This window comes from Squalius cephalus, assembly GCF_949319135.1.
Source record: "Squalius cephalus genome assembly, chromosome: 12".
NCBI lineage: Eukaryota > Metazoa > Chordata > Actinopteri > Cypriniformes > Leuciscidae > Squalius > Squalius cephalus.
In genome coordinates this window covers 2713874-2741803 of record NC_137133.1, presented here as the reverse complement: position 1 = coordinate 2741803, position 27930 = coordinate 2713874, and the positions used below count along the sequence as shown (strand labels likewise).

The following is a 27930-nucleotide window of genomic DNA, read 5'->3' as shown; positions in this document are numbered from 1 at the left end:
AACAAATGGTAGTGCTAGTTTGGTTGTTTCCGACTGATCTTGTGTTTGGGTGATGTCACTACAATGGTAGATGCATTGCACACATGATGATGTTGTTTGGAGGCTTATGAACGTTTCATAGTTTCAGTCTCATGCTCTCTGCAACCCCTTCAGTCATGACTAGTTATGGCTCACGTTATACAGCCTCAAGTGCCTTATTGCTATAATAAAACACTCAATACATCGTTTAAATAAATGAATGTGTATGTCAGTGTTTATTAGGTTATGATTATTTTATTCATTCATAAAGTGGCATCCTTCCATCAGAAGATCAGGCCTGTACATTTAAGATGAATATTTAATACTCCATGCTTTCCTCTGTGGAAGTGACAATTGCAGCAAAAATTGGGAAGTTGGGATTGTTTCTAAGTGAACATCTTTTGACTTTTTGAATATAAGAGGCTGTTGTTGAGAGAACATTATATTGGTTCTATATATCTCTGCCATTTTAAAGTATTTTCTGTTTTGCTTAGCAAATGCATTTAGAATTTTCTGGAATCGATCCGATCCCTGGTTTTTAGAATCAACAGAATCGATTACACTCTAGTTTTCTTGATTCTAAAAGTCACAATGAAATGGATCAAAATGGAAAACTGTTTTTTTTTTTATGGAATACTGCAATATTTATTATGAATGATTTATCTGAGCACATCATCATCATCTTATTTTTCGTAAATAAGAGTTTTTTTTTTATAGCGCTCTTGACCAATCAGCATTCAGGACAGCATCTGGATCCAGTAATGCTGCCTTCATCCACAGCCACACCTAAACTTTTCAACAGTTTACCGATTCATATCAGATCGACACCAGCATTACATATTTTTAAATTTAAAAACGTGTCTCTAACAGTAGCCTATAACTTGTGATGCCCCTTGTTGTCTTATTTTTATTCATTGTTTGAGTTTTTAGAACATTGTTGTTACGAACTGCTCCGAGACACGAAGGTTGAGATCCAAATGCAGCTTTAATTAAGGGGCAATCCAGACAAGTAATCCAATATACAGGCAATAGGTCAAAAGAAAACAGGTCAAAAGAAAACAGGCAGGGGTCAGAGGCAAAAGAGTAATCCATGGAACAGGCAAAAAATCCAAAAACCAAGAGACATGAAACCAGGGAAAACCATAGATATCATATAATAAAGGCTAGATGTCTCGTGCGCGCTGCTGGCCAATGGAGGTCGACGTCCGCACGTGGCGGCCATCTTGCCACAGGCAGCTCGCTCACTCGTAACATTGTGTTTTAATGCTGCATGTACTTTTCAAATAAACATAACTTGCTCAATTTTCTACCGATTTTCAAACGGTTTGGTTTGTTATAAACGTCAGAGATGTAGTTATGACACTGCATACATATGAATAATTATAACCATGAACTTCAAGCATTCGGAATTATAGCCACGTTAATAACGTTTGTAAGAAACCAAACCGTTTGTAAATCCGTCAAGATTTCAGCGAGATAAGAGTATTTGTGTTCGTGCTGATCACTCACCTTACATCAGGTACCACAGAGCCCGCCAGAAAGCTTGCCTGTGACAAGATGGCCGCCGGTGATGCCGTTCGAGACTCCGCCGTAAGACATCTAGTCTTATATGGATATCTATGGGGAAAACGCTCGGAAATGCAGTGCAACAACATACAAAACTTCACAGTGAGTGAATGAGTGAACATGGTATAAATAGGCTGAGACTAACAGGGTAATGAGACACAGGTGAAAGCAATCAGTGATGATGAGTCCGGGCAGTGAGTTGTGGGAAATGTAGTTTGTGAGGGAGTGATAATAGTCTGGTGTGGAGTGCCCTCTGCTGGCTCTCAAGAGCACTCCAGCTGGTGACCGTTACAATTGTACAGCACATTGGTCAGCTGTGGTTGTTTTTAATTGTGCTTTATAAATAAACTGAGATTGAGATTCATGCGTTATCGGAAATGTCCTACTTCCCACTTCTGAAGTCGTGATTACGAGCTCATCGCTTTCAAATGTTGACTTGAGAGGGTGTTCATGTCCAGTTTTTTAACTAGGACGCTAGTATATCCAATAATTCCCGTCAGTATAATTCGGTGTTCTGGATGACGTGATGTGATGTCTCTCAGGCAGGGAACACGGCTCTTCATCTGGCGTGTCAGAACGGTCACGCTCAGAGCTCGAAGGTCCTGCTCCTGGGCGGCTCTCGGCCCGACAGCAAGAACAGCGTGAGTAATCTCTCTCTCTCCAATACATCCACACGGCTCTCTCTGCTCTTCATCTGTGTGTTGGTTATTATTGAACCGCTATTCCAGTGATATTCAGTGGCCTTGTATCCTCAGGTAGGGGACACGTGTCTGCATGTGTCTGCCCGGTATAACCATGTGAGTGTGATCCGAGCGCTCCTGGGTGCCATCTGCTCGGTTACTGAGCGAAACCACGTGAGTGAGGAGTGACGGCTGCTTCTGACGGGCTACACTCCTTCTAAAACTGTTTTAAACCAGTCATTCTGTGTCGGGTCAAACTAACTTTAAAACTTCCCTGGCTAAAATATTTTTTCTGAAGACAAACTTAAATAGTGATGAAAGCCAAAATATTAATGCCATAGATGTAGAGTGTATTTACTGAGTAATCCACTAATTTGTAAATGGGGATCAAACTGATCATTTTTACCTGATATTGGAGCTAAATAACAGGACGAGGTAAAATGACTTTAGAAAGATGTCATTTTTATTTTATTTTCACACAGAGATTGGTTGGTCTATTAGTAAAATCTGTTGACTTAAGCAATCTTGATGGCACTTTATTTTACAGTCCTGTTCCGCATCCACACACTTGTGTATGTACTTATTATAGCAATTAAAACCCTGAATCTACCCCAAAACCTCACCTTAAAGGGATAGTTCACTTTGAAATTAAATTTTGGTATGTTTTAGCTTACCTGAAGGGCATCCAAGATGTAGGTGTCTTTTTTTCCGCAGTAGTTTCAATTTTGATATTTTTAGGTCAAACCGTTCTTGTCTGACAGTCATATCATGCAGGTCTATGGTCACGGTCTCAAAGAGCATGCACAGAGTCCAAATTAAAACAATTCCCCATCGTAAGTACACACTGATGGCCTAAGACACGAAACGAGCGGTTTGTGTGAGAAAACGAACAGTATTTATATAGTTTTTACCTCTTATAACACAACCACGTCCAAGTGATCTGAGGGCGCGGGCGCATCCTGCTGTGTGACGTGTACGCAGACTGGTGCATAGATATATATACACTAGATGTAGCCTTAAAGACATTCGTTCCAATGAACTGCCGTAGCCAAGGCGACATCTAGTGTATATCTCTATGCACCAGTCTGCGCACACGTCACACACCAGGATGCGCTCGCGGGAACTATCCCTTTAACCCATGTAGTTACCTTATATTCTAGGGGAACTACACTGTAAGCACACATACTGTGAAATAAAGTGTAACTGCAATCTTTGTTGCAGTATATGCCAGTTGACAGTTCAAAAATGGGAAAAAGCACTTTTTTGTCAACAACCAAATAAGAATGTTCCAAAAAAAAAAAAACATTAGTTAAGAACAAACTTCTAAATGGATACTAAAAAGATAACTAAAAATACTTTGAGTTACAGGCATGCTAACTTTGAAAAAATAAAATGCCAAAACTGCTTTTTCCAATTTTGTATCTGTCACTGTTGACATATAATGCAACAAAGATTGCTAAAGTCAACTTATTTTACTAATAGACCCACCAATCTCTGTGTAAAAACTAAAATAATGATGCTGCCATCTTTCGAAAGTCATTTTTACACCCCTGAAGGTGTAAAAATGTTGTTATTTTGACCCCCCCCCCCTCTACAAACTAGTGGATTACTCTGGAAATATTAATCCATGGCATTAATACTTTGGTATTCGTCTACATTTATGTATTTTCCAGAAGAAAAATAAGATCAAAATCAAACTTTTAACCTGGGGACCTCTGGTTATGTTGACACAGCATGACCCAAACAGCATCATATACTGATCTTGTGTAAGCTGTAGTTATGACCACATGACTCTGATGTCCAGGCAGGGGACTCCGCGTTACACATTGCAGCGGCTCTGAACCACAGGAAGACTGTACGCATGTTACTGGAGGCCGGGGCCGACAGCCGCGTCAAAAACAATGTGAGCATCTTTAGAAATATTTCATGAGCTTAGTGAAGCCCTGAAATGCACTCTACACAAGTGCTTGAACTCAAATGCTTCTCGATATGATACACTGAGACAGTTTCACATAATGTGTCTGAGCGAAATTCATAACGCAACACAAGTAGGCGTTGCATCTTAGCTGAATCTTACTGAGCAAGTTAAAGTCCTCCTGTAGTCAATAATTGTACCCCTTAAAACTCATCTTTGATCACCAAAATGACAAACGTATTTTCTTGAAAAAAATTCTTCATCTTCGTCTTAAAATAGCTTGAATGTAACTCTACATCCTTGCCTCATTTATTATGCGGGGTTCTATGAATATGCAAATGAGCCCCGCCTCCACTCACTCACTCAGCTCAGAGATCCACTCGTTGACGATCACACGTTGATCTGGGCTGCGTTCTCCGATAACGTTGTCTCTTAGCGCGCTACGAAGACTCAAAAGGTACACCTTAACTACAGGTATACCTTTCCTATGTGTGTTCTCCGAACTATACCTTAGGATGTTGGTTAAGGTAAACCTTCTTAAGTTCGACCTTAGCAGGCGCTGTCCATGGTGGAGGCGCTGAATAGGTTGATATCGATGCCTCTGATCGATTGTGCGCTCTTTCCTTCACAGCGGTATAGGTAAAGTATTGAGAAAACAATGTTCTTTATAAAGAAGCGTTTTAGAAATAGTACAAACTGCATTTATCGGGGCTTATTGAAATATGTACATGCAGAAATAAATATGAGTATGTGTTTATAATTTAGCAAGTGTGCAATCCCAAACCCTTACGGCCATAAGTGTGTTAATGTTCTCCACAACGTATGCTGATTATCCACCAGCCATGTAGTTGACATACACTAACTGGCTCCGCGGACGGCGCCGTCTTTGATTTAAAACAAGTACTCGCTGTCTTGCTGCCATAGCTATAAAGTTTGTGTAAACTCATCTTTCTTTATATAGACTCCTAAGCCTTTTCTGTCAAATGGTTCGCCAGCTGATGTGCCTTAGGATAGTAATTAAAAAAGCTAACAACCATTAGTGTATGGAAACTTTATTAATGAAAACACTTCCATACACTGGGTGTAGGCTATAACAACTTAAGTATTTTATGTGTAAAATTTTAAAGTAAAAATGTAATTTTAATACTAAATCAGATTTTATATTAAATGTTCATATAAAATTGTCTATGTGTAATTAAACTGCGATGTAAAAAAGCTTTTTGCGTAGTGGTGGCCACTAGCGGTATGAACCGTCAGCAGCGATAAGGTATAGCTAAGAGCGCTCCAGACCAACCTTACGAACGTATGACTTACAGAAGGTATACTTAACTAAGAAGGTTTCGGAAACCACGTATTAACGATAAGGTACTTCTTAAGGTACAACTTAAGAACGACGTAGCGTTAAGGTAGTTTCGGAGAACGCAGCCCTGATTGGATAGAAGGTAGTTTGTGACGTCAGAAACACCAGCGATTTCAAAGCGTGTTTTTGAGACTGTCTTTGGTTCACTGCAGTTTTAAGGAGAAAACACTCAGCAATGGTGTTGACTTATGAATTTACACATGGTTTGTATTAAAGCATATTAAAAACACCACATGGACATATAAACAACATTAAAAACTTGTACTGCAGCCAGTACCTTACTGCTCATGCTCGCACTCATGCACACGTAACACACAAGAGAACGAGCGTGGTTCAATGCCCCGATATACTCATGGTGACGTGCTTTTTCATTTCAGAAGTAAAAAGAAGTCGGAGATACCTTTGCAGTGAAATACTGTTAATGAACATCCACACTTCTAAGACCAACGTTTAGATAACAAATACCAGTTTGCAATATTAAGCTGCATAACAGACTATTTTTGTACAGGTAAAATAACTGGAAGCCAATGCCTCGCTCGCTCTTACAATAAATATAAGGGGGGTTGATACACTTGAAATGCATTTAAAATTACGTTCATATCTTTGCGTTTCTGAAAAAGGCACACACACACACACACACACACACACTGTGGCCGTGTATCGGCACTGTCCACAGTTATTGTAAACCATGTCTTAAAGTCCCCCTGTGGTGAAAATCCAGCTTTTAATGTTGTTTCTATGTCTATGTGGTGTTTTTAATATGCTTTAATACAAATCATGTGTAAATTCATAAGTCGACAGCATTGCTGAGTATTTTCTCCTTAAAACTGCAGTGAACCAAAGACAGTCTCAAAAACACGCTTTGAAATCGCTGGTGTTTCTGACGTCACAAACTACCTTGTAACCAATCAGATCAACGTGTGATCGTCAACCAGTGGATCTCTGAGCTGAGTGAGTGAGTGGAGGCGGGGCTCATTTGCATATTCATAGACCCGCGAATACTAAATGAGGCAAGGAATTTTAAGGCATGAAGATTTTTTTTTTTTCAAGGACAAAACTTTTAAATATGTAATTGTGGAGATCAAAGATGAGTTTTAAGGGATAAAATGATTGACTAGAGGGGGACTTTAATGAACATGGTTCTCTAGGTTGGCATGCAGCAGAAATGACACATTTAACTGTGTGAATATGTGCATGATTTGTAGCTGTGTGTCTGTTTTGAAGACAGGAGAGACGGCCCTCGATCAGGCTCGTGAAAATAATAATCCTGAAGTGGCTCTGCTGCTCACCAAAGCCCCACAGGTGAGAAAACACACACACACACACACACACACACACACACACACACACACACACACACACACACACACACACACACACACACACACACACACACACACACTCAAGAGCCACTGATATGACAAGAAAAATATATCTCTTACATTTTCATTATATGCTCAACAGAAAAACAAAAGAACAACAACATTCAAATTCTATTTTTCAATTATTTATTTATTCTTGATTTATTATCTATTATTCATCAAGTTTCAAGTGGGACGTTTTAGGATTTAATTCAAAATGAATTGCTCTTCCTCAGCTTCATGCACATCCTTCATGCATCACTAATTCACTAATGTTACACGAGCCAAAGGATGATTTCACTCCAGATTTACCCTGATGCAGAACAACACAAATATTTTTGAACTTCGAGGACACATAGACACAAGTGTTTAGTTGTAGGTCAGATGAACAAATATCAGATCAGTGCCAAATATGTACAGATGAATACATCAGAATTGGTTTAACACTTTAAAGGGTAAGTTCATCCAAATGTGAAAGTTCTGTCATCCTTTACTCACTATTTACACATCATTTACTCACCTGAGGCCAGTGTAATTTTTTCTTTCTCAATTGTTTTCAATGGGAGCGCTGCATATTTAGAAATGCCACTGAAAGCATAGAACAGTGCTTTCTGTTTTTTTCTGGATGCCGAGAGTTGAAAAATGTTCACCTTTGGGTAAAACGCAGCGCTCATCGCCATCACTTTTTACCTAGCTGTCCAATCACAGTGGAGGAGGGCGGGACAAAAACCACATTGACCAACCGCAACACAATGACAACAGATGACAACAGAATAAAACATTTAAAGGAGACATATCATGCTTTTAAATCGTTCCTTTTTACATATAAATCATACATTTGTAGTCTATATAAAGCGGAACTGCAATGCTTGGGTCTGAATTCCTCATTATTATAGCTCCACAGGTCCCTTTTCTACCCCTTTTCTGATGTGCGTCTGAGAGCAACTCGTTTTGGTGCGGTCTCTTTAAATGCAATTGAGACACGTCATACCCCGCCCCCTCTCCAGGATGCAGAGGTGACACTCGGTTCAACTCCACCCCGTTCGGCCATTTTTGTAGTTTGATAGCAGAGATACGATTATCTAGCGGCACAGAAACTTTTTATTCACACGTTATTAACAAAATGTCAACAACGGAAGACTTGTCCAGCCAGCCTTACATGTTCGAGCCAGAGTCGGAGCCGGAGCGAGATGAAAATGAAGACGACGAACCTGCAGAACAACGTCTTCATATGGATGTATCGCAATGGTGTGTTACTGTATTTACACATGAAACTTTGGTCTTCCGACCTTTTACCGCCGTCTCGATTTATTTTGATTAATATGTGCGAGGGAGAGAGAGCAAGACAGCGTAGTTTGGAGACGGTGTCTTGTTTACACTTTCGCCTGGCTCCGAAGAGAGAGAGTGCGCGCGCGACCGGGTCTCTCTCTCTCTGCTCGTTCTTTCAGTTAAACATGCGCCCTGTCACAAGCGCAGCAGTTCATCTACATTAGACGGTGTAATGAAGCGTGTGGATTACTACATCCAACAACCGAACATTTTAACTTACCCTCTCGCAACTTCTGCATCTTTTAGCTTGGACTACAAAATTGCAGTGAGAAATAAAAATGGCGGATTGCTCAAAGTGTTGGGCTGGAAGTCAATGTCCTTATTTGGCAGTTCCGCTGCAAATACTGTGACGTAATAGTTCACAAAACGTCATAGATAACAGAAAAATCGGAACAGGTTGAAAAATAAGGCCAAAACAGAATATAAAGATATCAACGAAGCACCTGAAGAGAATAATTTCAACTTTTCTGTACTTCTAAACACTCCAAATATACAACAAAATGCATTTAAGGGCTAAAAAAATTGGATTTAGCATGATATGTCCCCTTTAAAACGAGAGACAGAACAAATACCTTACACAGCAACCAAAGTATGTTGACTGAAAAAACTGACAAAAAATAGCCAAGAAGAGCATCTGGCGTTTTCAAATAACTAAAAACACTTTGGTGGAAAGCCTTATTTCAGTCAAAATCTGTATGACTTTCTTCTCTGGAACACACACACACACACACACACACAAAACAATGTAATGGGGTGCAGAGCAACACCACATCCCATTAACTTCAATTAGCCTACATGTGCAAAAAATAAATAAAACTCCTTTTTGTGTTTCACTTGAAGAAAGTCAGTCATAAAGATTTATTTTATTATTTATTTCTTTGTTATTTACTTTCCCTTTAACATGTAACAATTTACATGTAATACACTCTTCAGCTTAACATTTAGTTGTGTTAAGAATTAAGACCAGCAACATTTGCCTTAATGTGTGTATGTCTGTATGTGCACGCAGAGCTTCACTCGAGGACGTACTGTGAGGAAGAGGAGGGACAAGATGAAGACTGAGGGTCGAGCGCAGTCGGTCCCTCGCGAGGAGATGCTGCCGAGAAAGGTAGAGGAGCAAAACTACTCTCACGATCATACAGAATTAATTTGCAGGTTTAATTTACAGGTTTAATTTGCGTTTACAGGTTTAATTTACATTACAGGTTTAATTTGCGTTTTATGGATGAAAATGAGCTGTTTTTCTGTGGCTTGTGTTGATTTAACCCCAAACTGAAAACGAAAGTAAAAGTAAACATATCAGCCATCTTTCAAAGGGTGTTTAACATTATAAATTAAATGTTTAGTGTTTTTTTTAATAGTGTAGTGTAACAACATTTGTTGTTAATTCATGTTTAATTTGTCCTTTAGCGATGAAAATGAGCCATTTGATGTGGCTTCCCGAGAGAATACAAAGGGATTGCTGACATCTTACTATAGATTCAGAAACACTGAAGAATTTTTGAGGGATGAGTCAGTCCAGGTTCCACTTTTCGCCTCAATTGTTGATGATGCTTCTGAGTCGCTGTACTACAGGTACGACTTTGATGGGATTGTGGTTCAGCTAGCAGATGTTAGCTATATCACTGCTGGGGTTTATTACCTGTTTGTCGGAAAAGTTGACGGGTCCAAAGTGTGCAACCACTGGCACCTGATGAAGAAACATCTGGACCTTACACACTACAGTGCTGACGGGGTCAGTGCTCTCCGAAAAAGTGTGGGGAATGTCTTGACCTTTGTTGATGGGGGATATTTCCTCCATCTAACCTGTGTCCCTGCTAACCAGAACAGCGCTCACCCTATGTTCAGGAGTGAGTTGGATGTCAAGGCCCATGCCATTGGCCTGATTAATACCCTATTCAATCACTTCTCGTTGAGACTCAGAAGTCTGTCGCCACAAGATCTGGAGCGACCTACCATAATGAAGAATCCTCTCACAAACTTGGGCAAGATGAATATTCTGCATGAGGACCAGAAATTCATCCTCCGGCTCTTCCACGAATCACTCCTGGCTGTCAATGAGGACATTGATATGGCGATCATTCTCACAATAAGTAAATTTGGTCAAAAGGATGATCGCCCCTTTGATCTGAGCAAGCTTGTTCATCCAAATGGCATAGTCAATGTGTCATATCATGTTGCTTGCAACATTCATTCTCAGGATGCAAGTGTTGACCTCTTGTGGTCAAGGTGTGGGCTCCAGGAGGTGGTTGGAGAACGTGGCACTCTGTTCCCAGTCTACTCCATGGCTGAAAGTGTCAACTTTCAAAGTAACCTTGAGCAAATGCCAATGGATGTCAGCGATATCCTCGACCAGGTTGTGCGTCATGACAATTGTAAGGTAAACTTCTTACAATTGTATGCAGTGACTCCACACTGTCACCAGGCCACCCCTGCTAAGCACCCTGTGAGTCGGGTGATAACAACATGCGATCTCCATATCGAGAAGCATCGGCGGATGCTTCTCAAGGATGCCAAAACATATGTGGACCACATGGACGATCTGACAATCAAAACTAGTGCAAGGACCTTTGTGCGACTGGAGGGAGTTTTCCTTGTTTGGCCTGGCTTCCCTGAGGTTGTTGATGCTCTCCGTTTTTTCGACCAAATGATGCTTGACAATTTGTTTGAGACCGTGCCGATGCTCCTACCTTTTAAGGACAACGACGATGGCCTTGGTTTAAGGCATATTGTCAAGCCAATTGCTACGTACCTGAGTAGCACGCTCTATGATCTTCTGCACCACCAGAAGGGGCTCGGGGGATTCGAAAACTTGTGGAAGGCCTTCCAGCTGGAACTGGCCCTTGAGTGTTTGTTTTTCGGACGGCCCATGTGTAAAACATCGAGGCAGTATGCCTCACCGCTTGGTGTCTGCTCTACAAATTCAAATAGCTTGTCATGCATGAGGGGAGTTCTTGGCCTCAGTCCCATAGGATCAGCCAGTGTCGGTGAAGGTCCTCCTCCTCTGGATACGTGGATTAAGGAGGAATTCCAGAGGCAAAGAGTTTTGCGCCTCTTTCCACTCTCAGACTGCCTTCTGGCCGGCCCACAAGTAGTGGGAGAAGAGCTGGTGAAGATCCTTTTCTGTGACTTACATGAGAGGAATGACCGGGTTCCTATGGACACATGGAAAGGGCCTGACCGTCCTATCGGCCGTTTGAGTGACTGCCGGTCGGTTGGGGAGCTGTCAAGGGAGGTCTGCGAAACATGCCATCACTGAATGCTATGTAAGCAATAATTAATGACAGAACCTTTAATAATTCAACATTTATACTCCCACAGTTATAAGACAATGTGCATAACAAAATTAAGATTGTTCCATGTGTATCTCAGAACATTTTCAGGTTTTCATCCTGAGTTTAGTGTGTAGAACTACTACAGCAATAACATAGTAACAGCCCAAGTCAACATTACTAGTTTGAAAATGTCTAAAACGTGATATAAATCTGTAGTGCAGTCAACAAATCTGTTGCTATATCATAGATGTGCAGTTGTTGAAATGAATCACACTTGGATGTTGTGTCAGCAGTTCATCTCTGTTATAGTTTAGACTTGAAAAATAAAGCTTTTACACATCTGGACAAAGAAACCTCGAACCAGAGTACAAACAATTGTACACAAGACATTATTTCAGACAGTTGTTAAATAGAGACACCAAATGTGCGGTGACACACTGAGTTCTGGAAGGGAAAGGCGTTTTTCAGTTCATTGCCTGACCCATGCAGAGTCTCTGACCGCAGAACAGAGAGCGCAACTAGTCTCAGTAGAATTTGAACATCCATTATTCATAGTTCTACACATGCCCGCCCATTATTAAAGTCGGCCTAACTGGACCTTCCTGTGAAAATGACATGCTTCGCTCTGGTGATTTGTGCAGGACTTCATTTATACCCTGTTTACACCTGGAATTAAGATGTGTTTTGGTCGATCGGATCACAAGTAGACGAGGGAGACACGTTCCCGTTTACATCTGGTGTTTAATCCGTCTCTTTTGTCCACTTTCAAACACTTCTGTCCTGATTTCTTCGGGGGGAGGGTCTATGGGCGGGTAAATGTTTGGGCTTTTGCAGATCTTTCAATCTAATGGACAAATAAGCTCACACAGTTTATATGAACGCGCCCGGAGACGACTGGATAAACACATGGAGATCATCAGCTTTAGTTTCTGCTCTGACAGACGCAAGACCAGCCGAACGCTGTGAGTGTGTGTTAGAAATCAGAAATGGTGAGGAGAGAACATTGTGCTTGGTACATTTTTCCTCTTCAAACCAAACTTGGGTCTTTAATCTTGTTAAAGTTTAAATCCCGTCTGTCTAGAGCTCTTCCCATGTTTATGCATTAGGTCAGTAGATGGAGAGAAGACGGTCTTTTGTGGCTGTTCAAACGCATTCGACCACATGAGTGTTTACACTACCAAAGTAATCCAGTCGAATGTGTTTTCAACTACCTCTGGAAGTGTTGGAAAGTGGACGAGCTCAAAACACTTCAGACCCCGATTACACCTGTATTTACTTGTGATCCGATCCACCAAAACGCATCTTAATACCAGGTGTAAACCGTTCGCTCAAACCCGCTCCTGCATGCTCACGTTCAGCTCCGCCTCCACTTCTGAGTGCCACGCCCACATCTCAACATCCAATCAACAACCAGTGCACAGTGCAAGTCCCAGACACACATTTTACTTTTTCGTCACAATATGGAAGAAAAGATCTGTCGCTACAATAAATGTGTAGTACTCTCAGTTGTGTTTAACACAGTTCTGTTGTCTGTGGACTTTGCTGGTCACTGTAAATGCTGTGCCTGTACTCGTGTGTTTGTGCAGGACAGTGTCTCTCCAGCCAATCACACTCACGGCAGTGACAGCTCTCTCCGCCACAACGACACAGGGTTCGTCACAGAGGCGACAAGACCAAACAAAACCAGCGACAAGAAGGCCAAAGAGAGGGTGTGCATTTTCTCTTTTAATGTATAATCAGCTGGATATTTCTGGACTCCTAACAATTGCTGCTTCCATTGACTGTGTTTTCTCATGTTAAACAGCTCCCTACGTTCTCATATCTCATGGATTGTGTACTATGTGTTTGTTTGCAGCTGTCCCCATCAGATGCCCTTATTCGAAGACAGAATAAACACAGCGATCATAAGAAGAAGAGTAAAGCAGAGAGATCAAGTCCCTCAGCTGCTCCTCCTCCTCCTCCTCATAACTACAAGGCTTACCAGCTCTATACTCTCTACAGAGGCAAAGATGGCAAGATCATGCAGGCAAGGAACCAAAGCTGTTTCACAATCAGATTAAACTCATTCATTTCTCAGTTAGCACTCCACTGAAAACTTTAATTATTTAGACTGTCAAACAACCTTTAGCGTATATTTGTATGCTTGGGTTACACATGACGCACATCTCTGCCTGGGCCAGTGCCACACTGTTAAAAAATGCCAGGAATTTACAGGATTAAAGAGTATTATTTTACAATGAATTACTGTAGTCATTAATGCATGCTGGGTCATTTTATTACAAACGGCTGTGCTGACATCACAGTAATTTACTGCTCTTGTTTTACTGTGATTTCACATTATAAAGTTGTCTTTAATCATGCCACTGTAAGAAATTGTAATGTTTAGTACTGGAATTGTTTTGAAGTCGCCCTAATGGTGATCAGTGTTTCATTAGATGGGATCGTGGACCTTGTGTGTTCATATTCAAATGTATGATCTAGCCAAGTCAGAAGTGTGACAAATGAAAACATTTGTTTAAACAATATAAAATATTTTAGTCAAACTATTCTTAGCACGAGTATTTTAGCATTATTTAAGCATGAAGATTTACCAATATCTTATTTCAAATTCATAATTGTTTGTTGATGGATATTTCACAATAGTGAAGCAGCTGCTGAGATTAATCTTTAAAAGATCAATAAATACAAATAAACTCTGAACATTACAAAATAAACAACACAACCTGCTAAAAGCGAAGCAAAAATAAAACCAAGCACAGATAAAACCAACAAGAATCAAGAAACTCCACGGCATAATCTATTCATGCCGCACTGCATGCTGGGTGCCAAGTTTTTATTTATTTTTTTACAGCACAATTATAAAAACTTGACTAAAATTGCCAGTAAAGTACTGTAGATTTTACAAGAAATGTCTGAGAGAGCAGTTTGATACAGGAAAAGTCCTACTGTGATATTACTGTGAAAGTAATGCAGTTATTAACCTGGAATATACTGTAATTTCACACTGAAATGTTTAACAGTGCAGTTTAAAGAACATTTTGTTAATTTTAAGATTTTACATCATGGTCTGAGAATAGCATTATTAGGTGTCCTTACCACACAATTCATTCAGAAATAATCCATTTAATTTTATTTGTAAACTAATTCAAAACTGCTAGGAAGAACCCGTTTCTGTCTGCAAGTCCCAAGGCTTATTCAACATTTTCTCCAAACTGTGAAAAATGGCAAATATCTTGTGCAGTAAATGGTCAGAGAAACATTTTCATGTATTTTTGACTCTTGAATATGTGTTATTTCCATTAAAGGCCCCACTGAATGGCTGCAGGTGTGAGCCTCTCATTAATAAACTGGAGAACCAGCTCATGGCCACTAAAGAGGAGATACAGTCAGAGATTCACACTGTACAAGAGCTCATGAACAGCAAGATGGGCCAACTGGACCGCAAGAACAAACACCAGGTGCGTACACAATGTTGGGTTTGTCAAAACATTTCCCAGACTCAAGCTAATGAACTTTTATGGCTGTGGCCTGTATTGACTTATATCGATATCTGAAAAGATAACCCATCCAACTTCAGCAGCCCATAATTTCAACTGTTAATCATTCTGCTTCCACCTATATCTATCTGTTATTTAAATGTTGATGTGGGATTGATAATTGTGTGTTGATTTTCAGATCAGAGCTCTAGATAAGATCACTTTAGAGAGAGTGTCCGCTGAGAGGACTGAATGTTTACATCGCATTGACAAGAGAGCCGTACAGGAACGCCTGGAGGGAGAAAAAAGACAGGTACATTTCAACAGAAAATGTGCATAAACATAATGGGCCCTATCTTGCACCCAGCGCAATTGACTTTGTACATGACGCATGTATCATTCCTATTTTGCACCCGCGCACAGCGGACTTTTCCCTCCACAGACGCACGTCTGTAAATTAGGGAATGAACTTGCGCTCCCGGGGGCGGTTCAGGGAAAAGAGGAGGCGTGTTCCAGCGCAAACGTTCCCTGGTGCTATTTTGCAGTTTCAGAAAACAATTCCGCCACTGACCAGGAGAAACCGAGTCTAAAATCAGTGGCGTGTTATTCAGATGCTATTTTAAGGGCTCATGCTTGGCCATAATGTAGCGTGTGCACAACACGCATACACTTTGCTTCTCTCATCTACACAGACGCAGCAGTTTTCATTTTTGCAAATCATACATTATTACAAGGAAAAATATTACCACACGAGGGAAATCATTGTTGTGTCCATGAAGATGTGAAAAATAGGCATAAATCTAGCTTACACATTTACCCAAATTATTATACGCCTGTTTAACCGAAGCTAATTTGGGTGTGTTTCTCCATCCCCAATGTCACTTCTCTGTGTTTTACGGCCCTGACGAGAACGTCGGTCTCCTCGGCTGTGAACCGCTCCTGCAAATCTGCCGTTATAATAGCAATCCGCCATGGAACAAGCGCGCCTGCTCTTAAAGGGAATGTGAGATGTCGCTCTGATTGGTTTATTTCACGCTACGCCCAAACCACACCTATGAGTAATGAAGCTACTTCAGACCAACACATTTTAGATTTGCATCGGGCGCAAGAGTCATTTATCCCGCCGGTATAATAGCAACAGAGATCCACCCACAAAGTTACTTGCGTTTCACATTTGATACTTGTGTTTCAGATTGTTAAAATAGGGCCCTATATGTTTTACATGCTTTAAAAACAGAGACAAAGACTTTGATAAACCGAGATGGTGCGCTCATATTGACATCACAGAGTATTTTCTTATAGTATGAATGTGATCTGGAGGTAGTTAATTCGCCATGTTGTCATTATCATGTGACCTACAAGCGTCAGTTGCGTTGCTTCACCTTCATTCACAAATCCTCTCCCGTGGCCTCATGGGATATGAGTATATGGATATGCACACTTCAGAATCTCACCGTTGGAGGTCATCCGGGTACTTTCTGCTACTCTTATGAGTTCTGTAAACTCAGACATACTTCTTTTGTCATATACTGTTTTTCTTCTACTATATAGTAGAGGAGTATGCGGTTTCAGATGCAGTGTCACTGCAGGTGCCATTATAAGCCTGAGACGTGCATTTGCCATTATAAGCCTGAGACGTGCATTTGCCATTATAAGCCTGAGACGTGCGTTTGCCATTATAAGCCTGAGACGTGCGTTTGCCATTATAAGCCTGAGACGCATGTTTAATGACGCCATCAAGCGGTAATATAGACTTTGAGCAAACTTTGAGAAACAACATTTATGGGACAATTCATGTCAGATCTTGTTGCTGATTCAAAACGTTATTTAATTATGAGTTTGGCCGGCGGTGTCTGAGATTTCAGGATTCCCATAGACAGGACTCGGCCTTGAATGCCTGAAACAGCTGTCCGGAGGCGTTGAGTGAACAGACTCTCCTTGAACGGGACTTAGATAGAATGCACTTTGTCTTTGTCCAGATGTAAAAGGAACAATATCTGGCTTATAAGTGTTCAGGCTCATTTGGGGCGTGGCGATACAGCTAATAATCTGGAGATTATTCTTCCCTGTAATGATATTTGATGTACAGTATTACAAATATCAGTTTACATTTCCAAACATTCTTTTTGCCATTAATTGTAATAATCCAGTGAGATTTGTGTATGCACAAGGAGTCTGACAACAGCCGGTCTTATCTGATCTCACCATCATCGAGTCCGTCTGTGATTACATGAAGAAACAGAAGAAACTGAGACAGACTAAATCCAGAAGAACTGCGGGAACGTCTCCGAGATCCTTGAAGAAACCTTCCTGCAAAGCTACTGTGAAAAGCACTGGCACTTGTGTTAAAATGCTGTAAAGTGAGAATGCTTTCAAAAATAAAATCACAAATTGAATTTATTTATGATTTAACTTCTATTAACTAATTCAAATCAATATATGGTGTAACGACCCTTTGCGTTTAAAGCGGCTTTTGTCCAGGTACGCTTGCGCATAGTTTCTCAGGAAGCTTTGCAGGAAGGTTTCTTCAAGCGTCTCGGAGACATTCCCGCAGTTCTTCTGGATTTAGTCTGTCTCAGTTTCTTCTGTTTCTTCATGTAATCACAGACGGACTCGATTATGGTGAGATCAGATCAGACCGGCTGCTGTCAGACTCCTTGTGCATACACAAATCTCACTGGATTATTACAATTATTTCAATTTGCACAGTACTGTACATCTCAGCTATCTGCAGATTAATTATAAGTGACTGAATGACACGGTCTTATAAATATCAACTCTTACATGGATTCTAGTTTTCTTGTCATTCCTAATATGAATTATCATGGGCTAATCTTTGGATTATTTATTCCAGGGGTGCCCAATCCTGCTCCTGCCGATCGACTGTCCTGCACAGTTCATCTCCAACCCTAATCAAACACACCGGCCTTTAATTTTCAAGCAATCCTGAAGATGCTAATTGGTTGCTTCAAGTGTGTTTGATTAGGGTTGGAGATAAACTGTGCAGGACAGTCGATCGGCAGGACCAGGGTTGGGCACCTCTGATTTATTCCGTCTCTCTCTTTGTAAGCAGGCTTCAGTGGTCAACGATATCAAGAACTGGTGCCTTTCTAAGATCCAAAGTTTGGAGACGCGTCTCTCTGGCGATCGCTGCGACTCCAAGTTACGGCGCTCCTCGTCCCTCACCGACACGCTTTCGGATTGGGATCCCCATTCCCACACAGCTGTACCGGACACATCTGGGGGCAGAGCATGTTACTCTCCATCAGCAAACCAGCCCGAGCCGAAAGACGGAGGAGAGACGGCAGCGGCGAGCACGTGTCCTGAAGACGGACCTGCCAGTTACTACGTGATCGAGGTGGACGTCTCGCCGGGTAGGACACTCACTCAGGACTGCGTGGATGAATGCACACTTACTCACACATTCAACTGTTTCTTTTGCTCTTACAGAGGCAGATGAGCAACACAGGTTTTCTGGCTCATCTCGCGTAGAGAGAGCTACATGCAGCATTAATGCATTTCCTGTGTTTGTCCTCATTCAGTTAAAGGCTTATATAAGTGTTATATAATATAAATATGTGATGTAGGGTTATTATAAGTAAAATATACAACACTGACAATATTATTTACACTGAACACGTATGGAAGGATATAGCAGACAATATTATTTACTCAATGAATCATTGTTAATAATCATCAATAATTTTTTTCTTATACATATAAATACATCAAAAACTGTTGCAAACGAGTTCTTGCAGACGCTTCTTTCATGTCTCTCGTATCACACTGTGGACGGATGTGCTCTCTCTCGCTCCATTCAAACGCAGCTGCTCATTATACATATTATACACACTACCGTTCAACAGTTTGGGGTCATTTTTTTATGTTTTTAAAAGAAGTCTCTTCTGCTCACCAAGGCTGCATTTGTTTGATAAAAAAACAATAAAAAAAACAGTAATATTGTGAAATATTATGACAATTTAAAATGACTGTTTTCTATTTTAATATATTTTAAACTGTAATTTATTCCTGTGATCCAAGCTGAATGTTCAGCATCATTACTCCAGTCTTCAGTGTCACATGATCCTTCAGAAATCACTCTAATATGATGATTTGATGATCAAGAAACATTTATTATTATTATCAATGTTGAAAACAGTTGTGTACAAATTTTTTTCAAAATTCTTTGATGAATAGAAAGTTCAAAAGAACAGCATTTATTTAAAATAGAATATTTTCTAACATTATAAATGTCTTTACTGTAACTTTTGATCAGTTTAACTCATCCTTGATGAATAAAAGTATTGATTTATTTCATTTCTTTCCCCCAAAAATAAAATTAAAATTCTTACTGACCCCAAACTTTTGAAAGGTAGTGTTTAATGTTACAAAAGCTTTAGATTTCAGATAAATGTTGTTCTTTTGAACTTTCTATTCATCATAGCATCATGAAATAAAAATGTAAAAAACTGTTTTCAACACTGATAATAATCATAAATGTTTCTTGGGCATCAAATCATCATATTAGAATGATTTCTGAAGGATCATGTGACACTGAAGACTGGAGTAATGAAGACTCCATAATAATGATATATATATATATGGGGGGGGGGGGGGATTTTAACATGTATATGAATGTAGATAGAAACAGATTTGTAAAAATCGCATTTCATGTAATCTTTTGCTGTTCACATTAGCTAATTCTAAATCTGATTTCAGTCGGATATGCACAAAAATCAGATTTGAACTGAGTCTGAACGTAGCCTATGTTGCAGCTGGTGCTAGTGTCAATGTGCATGTTACTTATTACAGGACGAAATCTTCTCAAGCTTTTCTCTGTCTTTTTAGATAAGCAGTCGTCACAAAATCAGTCTGCGCCCCAGTCTCCTTGTATAGTCCGGCCTAAACAGCGATCTCGGGCCTGTAGTGACCCTCATCGAGTGCAGGATGAGCCTCAGGACTCGAGTCTGGAGCCGAGACGCGTCCCGGATCAGGGCTGTGAGCAGAAGTGTGCGCTCGAGCACAGGAACCTCAAAAGACGCACCCAACAGAAAGCAAAGACCAAACCAAACGCACAAGCCTTGGCGAGTTCAGGAGAGCGGCGCCCCGCCGAGGCTTCCTTCGCCCAGGAGCGGGAGAACATGCACGCGCTGGAGGTCACGCAGTACTTCTTCGAGGCGGTGACCCTGCAGATGGAGCGCTGGTATGAGCGGAAGATCGAGGAAGCAAGATGGCGAGCCAACCAGAGGGCTGAAGCCGACAGAGCCGCCCTGCTGGACAGAATAAGCTACCTTGAGGATGAACTCAGACTACTGAGGACTAGCAAACAGGAGGAGAGCTAGTGTGTAAGACGCCACTGGTGTAGCAGACACTGTAACTCACGAGGTTCCCGATGGATTAGTGAAGTTCGATAGAGCAGCTAACACATGTAGTTAACACTGAAGTAACAAAGCATCTGAACAGAGTTTGAGCCGAAACATACTCTACGCTAGTGCTTGAATGCAAACATGATCTGAAATTTGCCAAAACACAATTCATAAAGGAGGGCAAGTAGCAATGCTTTCTCAGCGCTGCCACAAGGAGTGCCATAGAGCGCAACAGTCAAAATCCAATTCATTTTTCTCCAATATCTTATTAACCTTTAAAGACAGAACTATGGTGAGATACAAGGTTGTTAATTGATGTTATAATGTGAACGGATGGATTCAACAAAAGCATATTTCAACTTGTTTTTAAAATACTTGTTTAACAGCTGAACTCATGGTGAAAAACGACATTTCTCATTATGCTGTCCTAAAACTTCCACCAGTAAGAGTGTGTAGGGAACGCCCACTACCATGATGCACTGCAAATGACTGTAATCCAGTCGGTCTCGTGATGCTGTCAATGTACTTAAAAGTCGCCATGAAATCAAAATTGATATATTGATTTTTTACAGAATGTTGCTGTTTATTATAAATAATTTATCCCTGCACGTCATTATTTTTTAAATACAAATGCCCTCGTCATCTTTAATCAAAAACATTAACCTCCTCCTGTCTCGTAAATATCCTTCATGACTGACTACAAACTGGCTCTCAGATCTGCCTCCGTATTTCGTTAGCAATGCCCAATTTCCTACAATCCAGGCAATTCCCAAAGGGCGAAAGTCCCGCCCTACATTTTTCTCATTCCGGAAGCCGTTTCACTCGGATATACGTCACAATAGGAAAAGACTATCGTCGGTTTCATGTTGACTTTTAATATTTGTGTGTGTGTGTATATATATATATATATATATATATATATATATATATATATATATATATATATATATATATATATATATATATGCACATTTTGCAATAAACTTTCAATAGATATTCATCAACAACTTTAAATGAGTAGTTTTTATGTCTCCATTTTTAATTCGATTTGACATTTGCAATGCTTCATGGGATTGTAGTTCGTTCACTCATTAAAGCTATACAGTCTTCTCTTTTTGTCCAATTCTCTAATCATTTTTTTGCTTCAAATCAAAGTTTGTACTGTTGTGATACACCTTGTCGCTGGATGGCTTGATTCATTTTTTCTTTTCGTTTTTTTTTTTATAATGGAAAAAATACTTCCGGAACGAACGCCACTGCTAAAGTGCACTGTAGGCCTTAGCATAAAACTGTCTGCTCGGGTTTGTTGAATGAAAAGCAAGAACAAAGTTGCCATGCTTTCAAAGCCCTGTTCAAGACTTAGCGTCTGCATTTGTGTACTTGATGGATTATGTGTCTGGCTTTACAGTCATCATATCATGACAAACCATCGCCACCAAAGGTCTGTTGAAACTCCAGGTTTTTACCTCTTTCATAAAGCGCTTCTGGTTTTTAATACTCAAATTTGGTGAAAAGAAAATTACTAAATTCAATTACGCCGCTATTTTAATGGAGGTTTGACAGATCGTATAAAATCAGTGAACAATGGAACGGTGACAAAATAAGAGTAACAAAATCTATCACAGCATCTGTGATAAAAACAAGTATTAGTTTATTTTGTAATGTCTTTGTACATCGACTGTCTTGCACAAAATGAAAGGTCTTAACCTGTGATGTTTAATGTCTGTTATGAAAGTCTTAAGAACACATGATGAAATAAGTGTTTGTAAACAGATTTACATGTGTGGATTTTTCATATTTCATTTGCACAATATTGGTAGATAAATAATATAATTTAACATTTTTTTTTTTTTAATCATTCATTCAACAAAATTCTATGGAAGCTTGTTTCCGCCACAAAATAAAACATTTTAAAAGATAATTGTGACTTTTTATCTCAGAATTGTGCGATATAAAGTCAGAATTGCGTGAAATAAAGTTGCAATTGCGTGTTATAAAGTCAGAATTCTGACTTTTTTTCTCGCAATTGCGACTTTATATCACGCAATTCTGACTTTAGAACTCATAATTGCGAGTTTATATCTCGCAATTCTGACATCTTTTCTCAGAATTGTGAGATATAAACTCACAATTGTGAGATAAAGTTCAATTCTAAGGAAAAAAAAAGACAGACTTTTTTTTTTTACCTCAGAATTCTGACTTTATAACATGCAATTGCGACTTTATATCTCCCAATTGCGACTTTATATCTTAGAATTGCGACTTTATTTCTCAGAATTGCGACTTTATATCTCCCAATTGCGACTTTATTTCTCAGAATTGCGACTATTTCTCAGAATTGCGACTTTATATCTCCCAATTGCGACTTTATATCTCCCAATTGCGACTTTATTTCTCAGAATTGCGACTTTATATCTCCCAATTGCGACTTTATATCTTAGAATTGCGACTTTATTTCTCAGAATTGCGACTTTAGGCCTATATCTCCCAATTGCGACTTTATTTCTCAGAATTGCGACTATTTCTCAGAATTGCGACTTTATATCTCCCAATTGCGACTTTATATCTCCCAATTGCGACTTTATTTCTCAGAATTGCGACTTTATATCTCCCAATTGCGACTTTATATCTCAGAATTGCGACTTTATTTCTCAGAATTGCGACTTTATATCTCCTAATTGCGACTTTATTTCTCAGAATTGCGACTATTTCTCAGAATTGCAACTTTATATCTCCCAATTGGGACTTTATATCTCCCAATTGCGACTTTATTTCTCAGAATTGCGACTTTATTTCTCAGAAATGCGACTTTATTTCTCAGAATTGCGACTTCATTTCTCAGAATTGTGACTTTATTTCTCAGAATTGCGACTTTATTTCTCGCAATTGTGAGAAAAAAAGTCAGAATTGTGAGATAAAAAGTCGCAATTATTATTATTTATTTATTATTCAGTGGCGGAAACAAGCTTCCATAAAATTCAGAACACATGGGTAGGGAAAAATTTGGTGTGGTGAAGACAGCAAAAAAAATGAAAGCCCTGACACTTTTCCCCAATCAATCAGCTGAGCCCAGCGAGTGCCATTTCATGTGGACTTTAAAGATCCACAAGTGGTGACTGATTCCATCAAGACACTGAAGACTGAACCTGTAACCTGTAGATCGTTGTTGTTAGTACTGTTAAAAAGAGAGAAATCATGGTGACTGACTTCAAACCGCCAGAGAAAGCTGTTTCTTCGTTGCCAGTGGCTTTTGCTGTTGATTTTGAACTATGTAATCAATGTTTTGACTGTCTTGACAAACGCTAATAACTAATAGCCTATGTAATGTACACACTTTTTGTTATTTGTTGTTATAACTATAATTGTTTACAGCTGCTTCAAAGGGAAAGACATTATTTACTATGTCATACAGCTGTATGATCTGTAAATCAAAGATTAATGTTTAATAAACTACATCCGTGTACATTTGTAGACCATAAGCAGTCGTGTGGCCATAAAGGCCGATTTTTGTGTCTAAATTATCCAGTACATGCACTTCCCACATCACAACATTAATATTGTATTGCTTCATACATAGACTGTTTATATAATATGACTTGCCTTTGAGTAGTTTACATACAAGAAAACAATGGCTAACAGTTTGCACATTTCCACCAACAAATGCAGTTACACAACATCATCTCTCCTCGCAGCTTCACCGTAGTATGGCAAGCCGTTTTAACTTTTATTCATTTCCAGGATACTAATTCTTGATATCAACAATTCAATTTTTACTAGTTAAAATGATAGTTATTGATATCAGGAATTAGATTTCTACTATAACAATGGCAATTTTTGATATCAGAAATTACATTTCCACTAGTAAAAACTATAATTCTTGATATCTGTAATTGTATTTTCACTAGTGAAACGTCACCATAGGCTGCCATTCAAAATCCATTGTTGATATCAAGAATTGATTTCTTACTAGTTGAAATTCCAGTTTCACATAGGGATGCACCGATCCACATTTTTTCACTTCCGATCCGATCCCGATACCTGAATTTGGATATCGGCCGATACCGATACTATTCCGATACCAGAGCTGTGTTTGCTTTAATATTATTATTATCATTATTGTTTATTTTATATGATGCTGAAATAAACTTCTCTCAACAAGCAAGTAATGATATGTTATATATAGTACATGTACGTGTACATGTACATGCATGTATGTCCCAAAAGGCAACTTGAGGTAAGTATAAGGTCAGAAAAGGAGGTCAGAAAAACAGGAAATCCTGTTAACAGGAAAAATCCCATTCTGAAAACAAATATGCAATTGGGGTTTCAAATTGATTGTCATGATGTCAATATTTATTACATTCCCAAAATGTCAAATACTTGCGTCTTGAAATATAAGAAAAGTGCAAGTGTAACGTTAACGTTAAACATCTTACACACGCACTATCTGAAGAGTGATCCTCGCTCCGATGCAGTAAATGCTCGATCAACGTCAGCATCGTGCAAACAAACAAGCGGATTTAGCCTCAGATGCGCGTCAATTTCGTTTCAAACTTTTACTTTTTACGCACGTCAATTTTTCTCTGGACGCGCGAATGGATTCAAAATAGACGCGGTAGACGCGAATTTGACGCGCTATTCGCATTTGGTGTGAACGCACAGTAACGTGGTGCTTTTTTAAATGTTTGATTGCGTTCGTTGTGTTGTACGACGCGAGGGAGCTTCAAAAGACTCTGAATTACAGCTTTGCAAACATTACATTTTGCTGTCTTGCTCTGCGGTGTTTCCAGTTTGAAGTATTTCCACACAGCAGACGTTGTTGGCTAGCCGCAAACTGCGGAATGGATTTCCTGAGCGGGAGGCGTGTCTCATAACCCTGCGTCTCATTGAGCCGCGCCTCCGTTCTGGAAATCCATTCCACAGTTTGCAGCCAGCTAGCAGACTAGCCGGCGGGAATCACTTTTGGAGTCATTTCAGCAGACGTTAAAGCGAGCGCAGACATGACTCATGGATATCGGATATCTCCGCAGGTTGGATCGGGAAAATCCGATACGTGAATTACGCTGGTATCGGGTCCCGATACCGATACTGGATCGGATCGGCCCCATCCCTAGTTTCACATATCAGAAATACAATTCTTACTAGTAAAAACCTTTATTTTTGATATCAAGAGTTAAACTGTCACTAGTTGAAATGTCTATTCTTGATATCAACAATTAGTAACAATGTTCATTTTTGATATCAATAATTCAATTTTCACTAGTGACAATGTTAATTTCTGATATCATGAATGTGATTGTTACTAGTAAGAAAGCCATTTTAGATATCTGAAATAATATTGATATCAGAAATACATTTTCAGATATCTATGGCAAGCCGTTTTAGCTTAAATTGTACCCAGTGTTACTCGTCGTAATTGCATTTTTACTAGTAAGAATTCAATTAGAGAGCACTACAATTGAATTCTTACTAGTAGAAATTACAATTAGAGAGCTCTCTAATTCAGTTCTTACTAGTAACAATTCCAATTAGAGAGCTCTACAAATGAATTTTTACTAGTCATATGTCTCCATTGACTTCCATTCATTTTTAATTACGGAGCTCTACAATTGAATTGTTACTATATAAAACAAATTAAATTTTCTGCCACTTTTAGTGCAATCATATGGAATCAGAAGACTCGGCCATTACAATATTTTAAAGGGGGGGTGAAATGCTATTTCATGCATACTGAGTTTTTTACACTGGTAAAGAGTTGGATTCCCATGCTAAACATGGACAAAGTTTCAAAAACTAAGTTGTACGTTTGAAGGAGTATTTTTGTTCCAAAAATACTCCTTCCGGTTTGTCACAAGTTTCGGAAAGTTTTTTTCGAGTATGGCTCTGTCTTACGTAAGATAGGGCGGAATTTCCTTATATGGGTCCTAAGGGCACTTCTCCGGTAAGATCGCGGCCGCGCGCGCACTCGTAGACTAGAGCAAGAGAGTGAAAGCAGTTCGCCATCAAAGCGCCCTGCCCGGCTTTTGGGAAGTCAATGTCACCAAAGAAGTGTGTTTTTGGTTGCCAGGGCAAGACAACCCTGCACAGATTCCCAAAGAACCCAGCGTTAAGGAACCCGTGGATGGAGTTTGTTTTCCTGAGCATAAACGTAGTTGTGTAAGACTGTTGTTCCCTGCATTTCGACGATGATTGTTTTATAAACAAAGCCCAGATCGACGGATTTGCAGATCGTCTAATGCTTAAGGATCGAGCAGTCACAATGATAAAGGTTCGCGGTCGTGCGTTGGAACCGGACGGTGAGTAAAACTGTTTGTTGAACAAATGTCTCTGTGTGTTGTCACTAGCTCGGCGCGTTAGCACAGCTAAGCTCCGCCCACACGGCCCGCCCCCAGCCGCTTCCGGAAAGACTCGGTACAGCCTATCTTTCTGTTAAAAATTTAATAAAACAAAAGACTTTTTGGAGATATGAAGGATGCAATATTACTCTATAGGTACTCAAGATTAACAGGAGATTGAGTGAAAATGAGCATTTCACCCCCCCTTTAAATGACTTCTTCCCATACCTTGTTTGCCATGATCATTCTGCTTTCCACTTGACCTGAAATCACAAAAAAAAAAAAAAAAAAAATTAACAACTCAGTATTACATTTACACATGTAAGAATATGTTCCACTGAGACAATGCAAAACCTGACTATGATCTGGAAGCTGAGCAGGAAAGGCTAGCAGTGAAGTTTTGAGCTGAGACACCTAACGTTAGGGGTGTAACTGTCTGTTCATCTGGATCAATGCAATTTTCATAACCAATGATCAAAAGTAAAGTATCCTATGAAAAAGGCTACTATGATGACCCCAGGCCATCCAAAATGTAGATAAGTTCATTTCTTCATCAGAACACAAACATTCAATCAACTTTTATTTTATAAGCCTAATATATGCACATATATGCATTCTATAGCTACGTGTTGGCAAGCAGATGCAGCCAGAATATGCTATTTATCATGTTGTGTTCATATTCTAGTCTCATGTGCTTTCCTGTGTCATCAAGCACAGTATTTACTGAATTCGTTTTCTTACCAGTCTTGAGATAGCCATGTTAACCCTTACGAAAATTAACTATGGTTTAACCACAAAGAAAACAAAACAAAAAACATGGTAGGCCTATTTGTATTTGTAGTATAACTGTGGTTATTAAAAATGGTAATAAAAATCCGCCAAAAACGTGGTTACTATAATTAAAACCAGGATATTTTTTAAGAGAAGAGTTTTCAGCTTCCAGACGCGTTTCAAAATGTCCCGCCATATAAGAGTGATTTACTGACAGATACTATCGCGTATTAACGAAGATTTTATACTCAATTAAACGGACTTTGATATGTATAACAAGTCTACGAAAGCTTGTTTTAGGCCTTTTGAGATGTGGGTTCAGCTGATCTTTCTTAAAACAGATGGAAAATGTAAAGACGCATGCTACATTTTCAGTGTTTTGCCCTCCAGCTCTCGCCAGTTATGACTGAACATAATTTAAGAATGCTAACGTTAGCTTGAAAACTGTAAACGTAACACAAATGTAATATAAAATATC

At 39.5% G+C, this 27930-nt stretch overlaps 2 protein-coding genes and 1 long non-coding RNA gene across 6 annotated transcripts in view; 2 read left to right on the top strand and 1 right to left on the bottom strand.

The window, feature by feature from the left end:
* ankrd6b (ankyrin repeat domain 6b) overlaps positions 1 to 21209 on the top strand; it is a 45332-nt gene extending 24123 nt beyond the window's left edge. For 2 of the 3 annotated variants that reach the window (XM_079887540.1, XM_079887539.1), the window contains 11 exons: positions 2127 to 2225; positions 2340 to 2438; positions 4069 to 4167; positions 6764 to 6841; positions 9239 to 9337; positions 13091 to 13213; positions 13360 to 13530; positions 14810 to 14962; positions 15180 to 15293; positions 18051 to 18354; positions 19829 to 21209. In XM_079887540.1, the coding sequence (XP_079743666.1) occupies positions 2127 to 2225; positions 2340 to 2438; positions 4069 to 4167; positions 6764 to 6841; positions 9239 to 9337; positions 13091 to 13213; positions 13360 to 13530; positions 14810 to 14962; positions 15180 to 15293; positions 18051 to 18354; positions 19829 to 20322 (1833 nt within the window). In that variant the 3' untranslated portion in view covers positions 20323 to 21209. The remainder of the gene's footprint in view (positions 1 to 2126; positions 2226 to 2339; positions 2439 to 4068; positions 4168 to 6763; positions 6842 to 9238; positions 9338 to 13090; positions 13214 to 13359; positions 13531 to 14809; positions 14963 to 15179; positions 15294 to 18050; positions 18355 to 19828) is intronic. The other variant, XM_079887541.1, reaches the window with a different exon arrangement.
* LOC307168033 (snake venom 5'-nucleotidase-like) overlaps positions 1 to 27930 on the top strand; it is a 475297-nt gene that overhangs the window by 353171 nt on the left and 94196 nt on the right. The gene's annotated exons all lie outside the window — the stretch shown is intronic.
* On the bottom strand, positions 21806 to 23823 carry LOC307168557. The gene is made up of 2 exons (XR_013822946.1): positions 22866 to 23823; positions 21806 to 22761 (listed from the first exon to the last, which is right to left on the bottom strand). It is a non-coding gene; the product is annotated as an uncharacterized lncRNA (long non-coding RNA).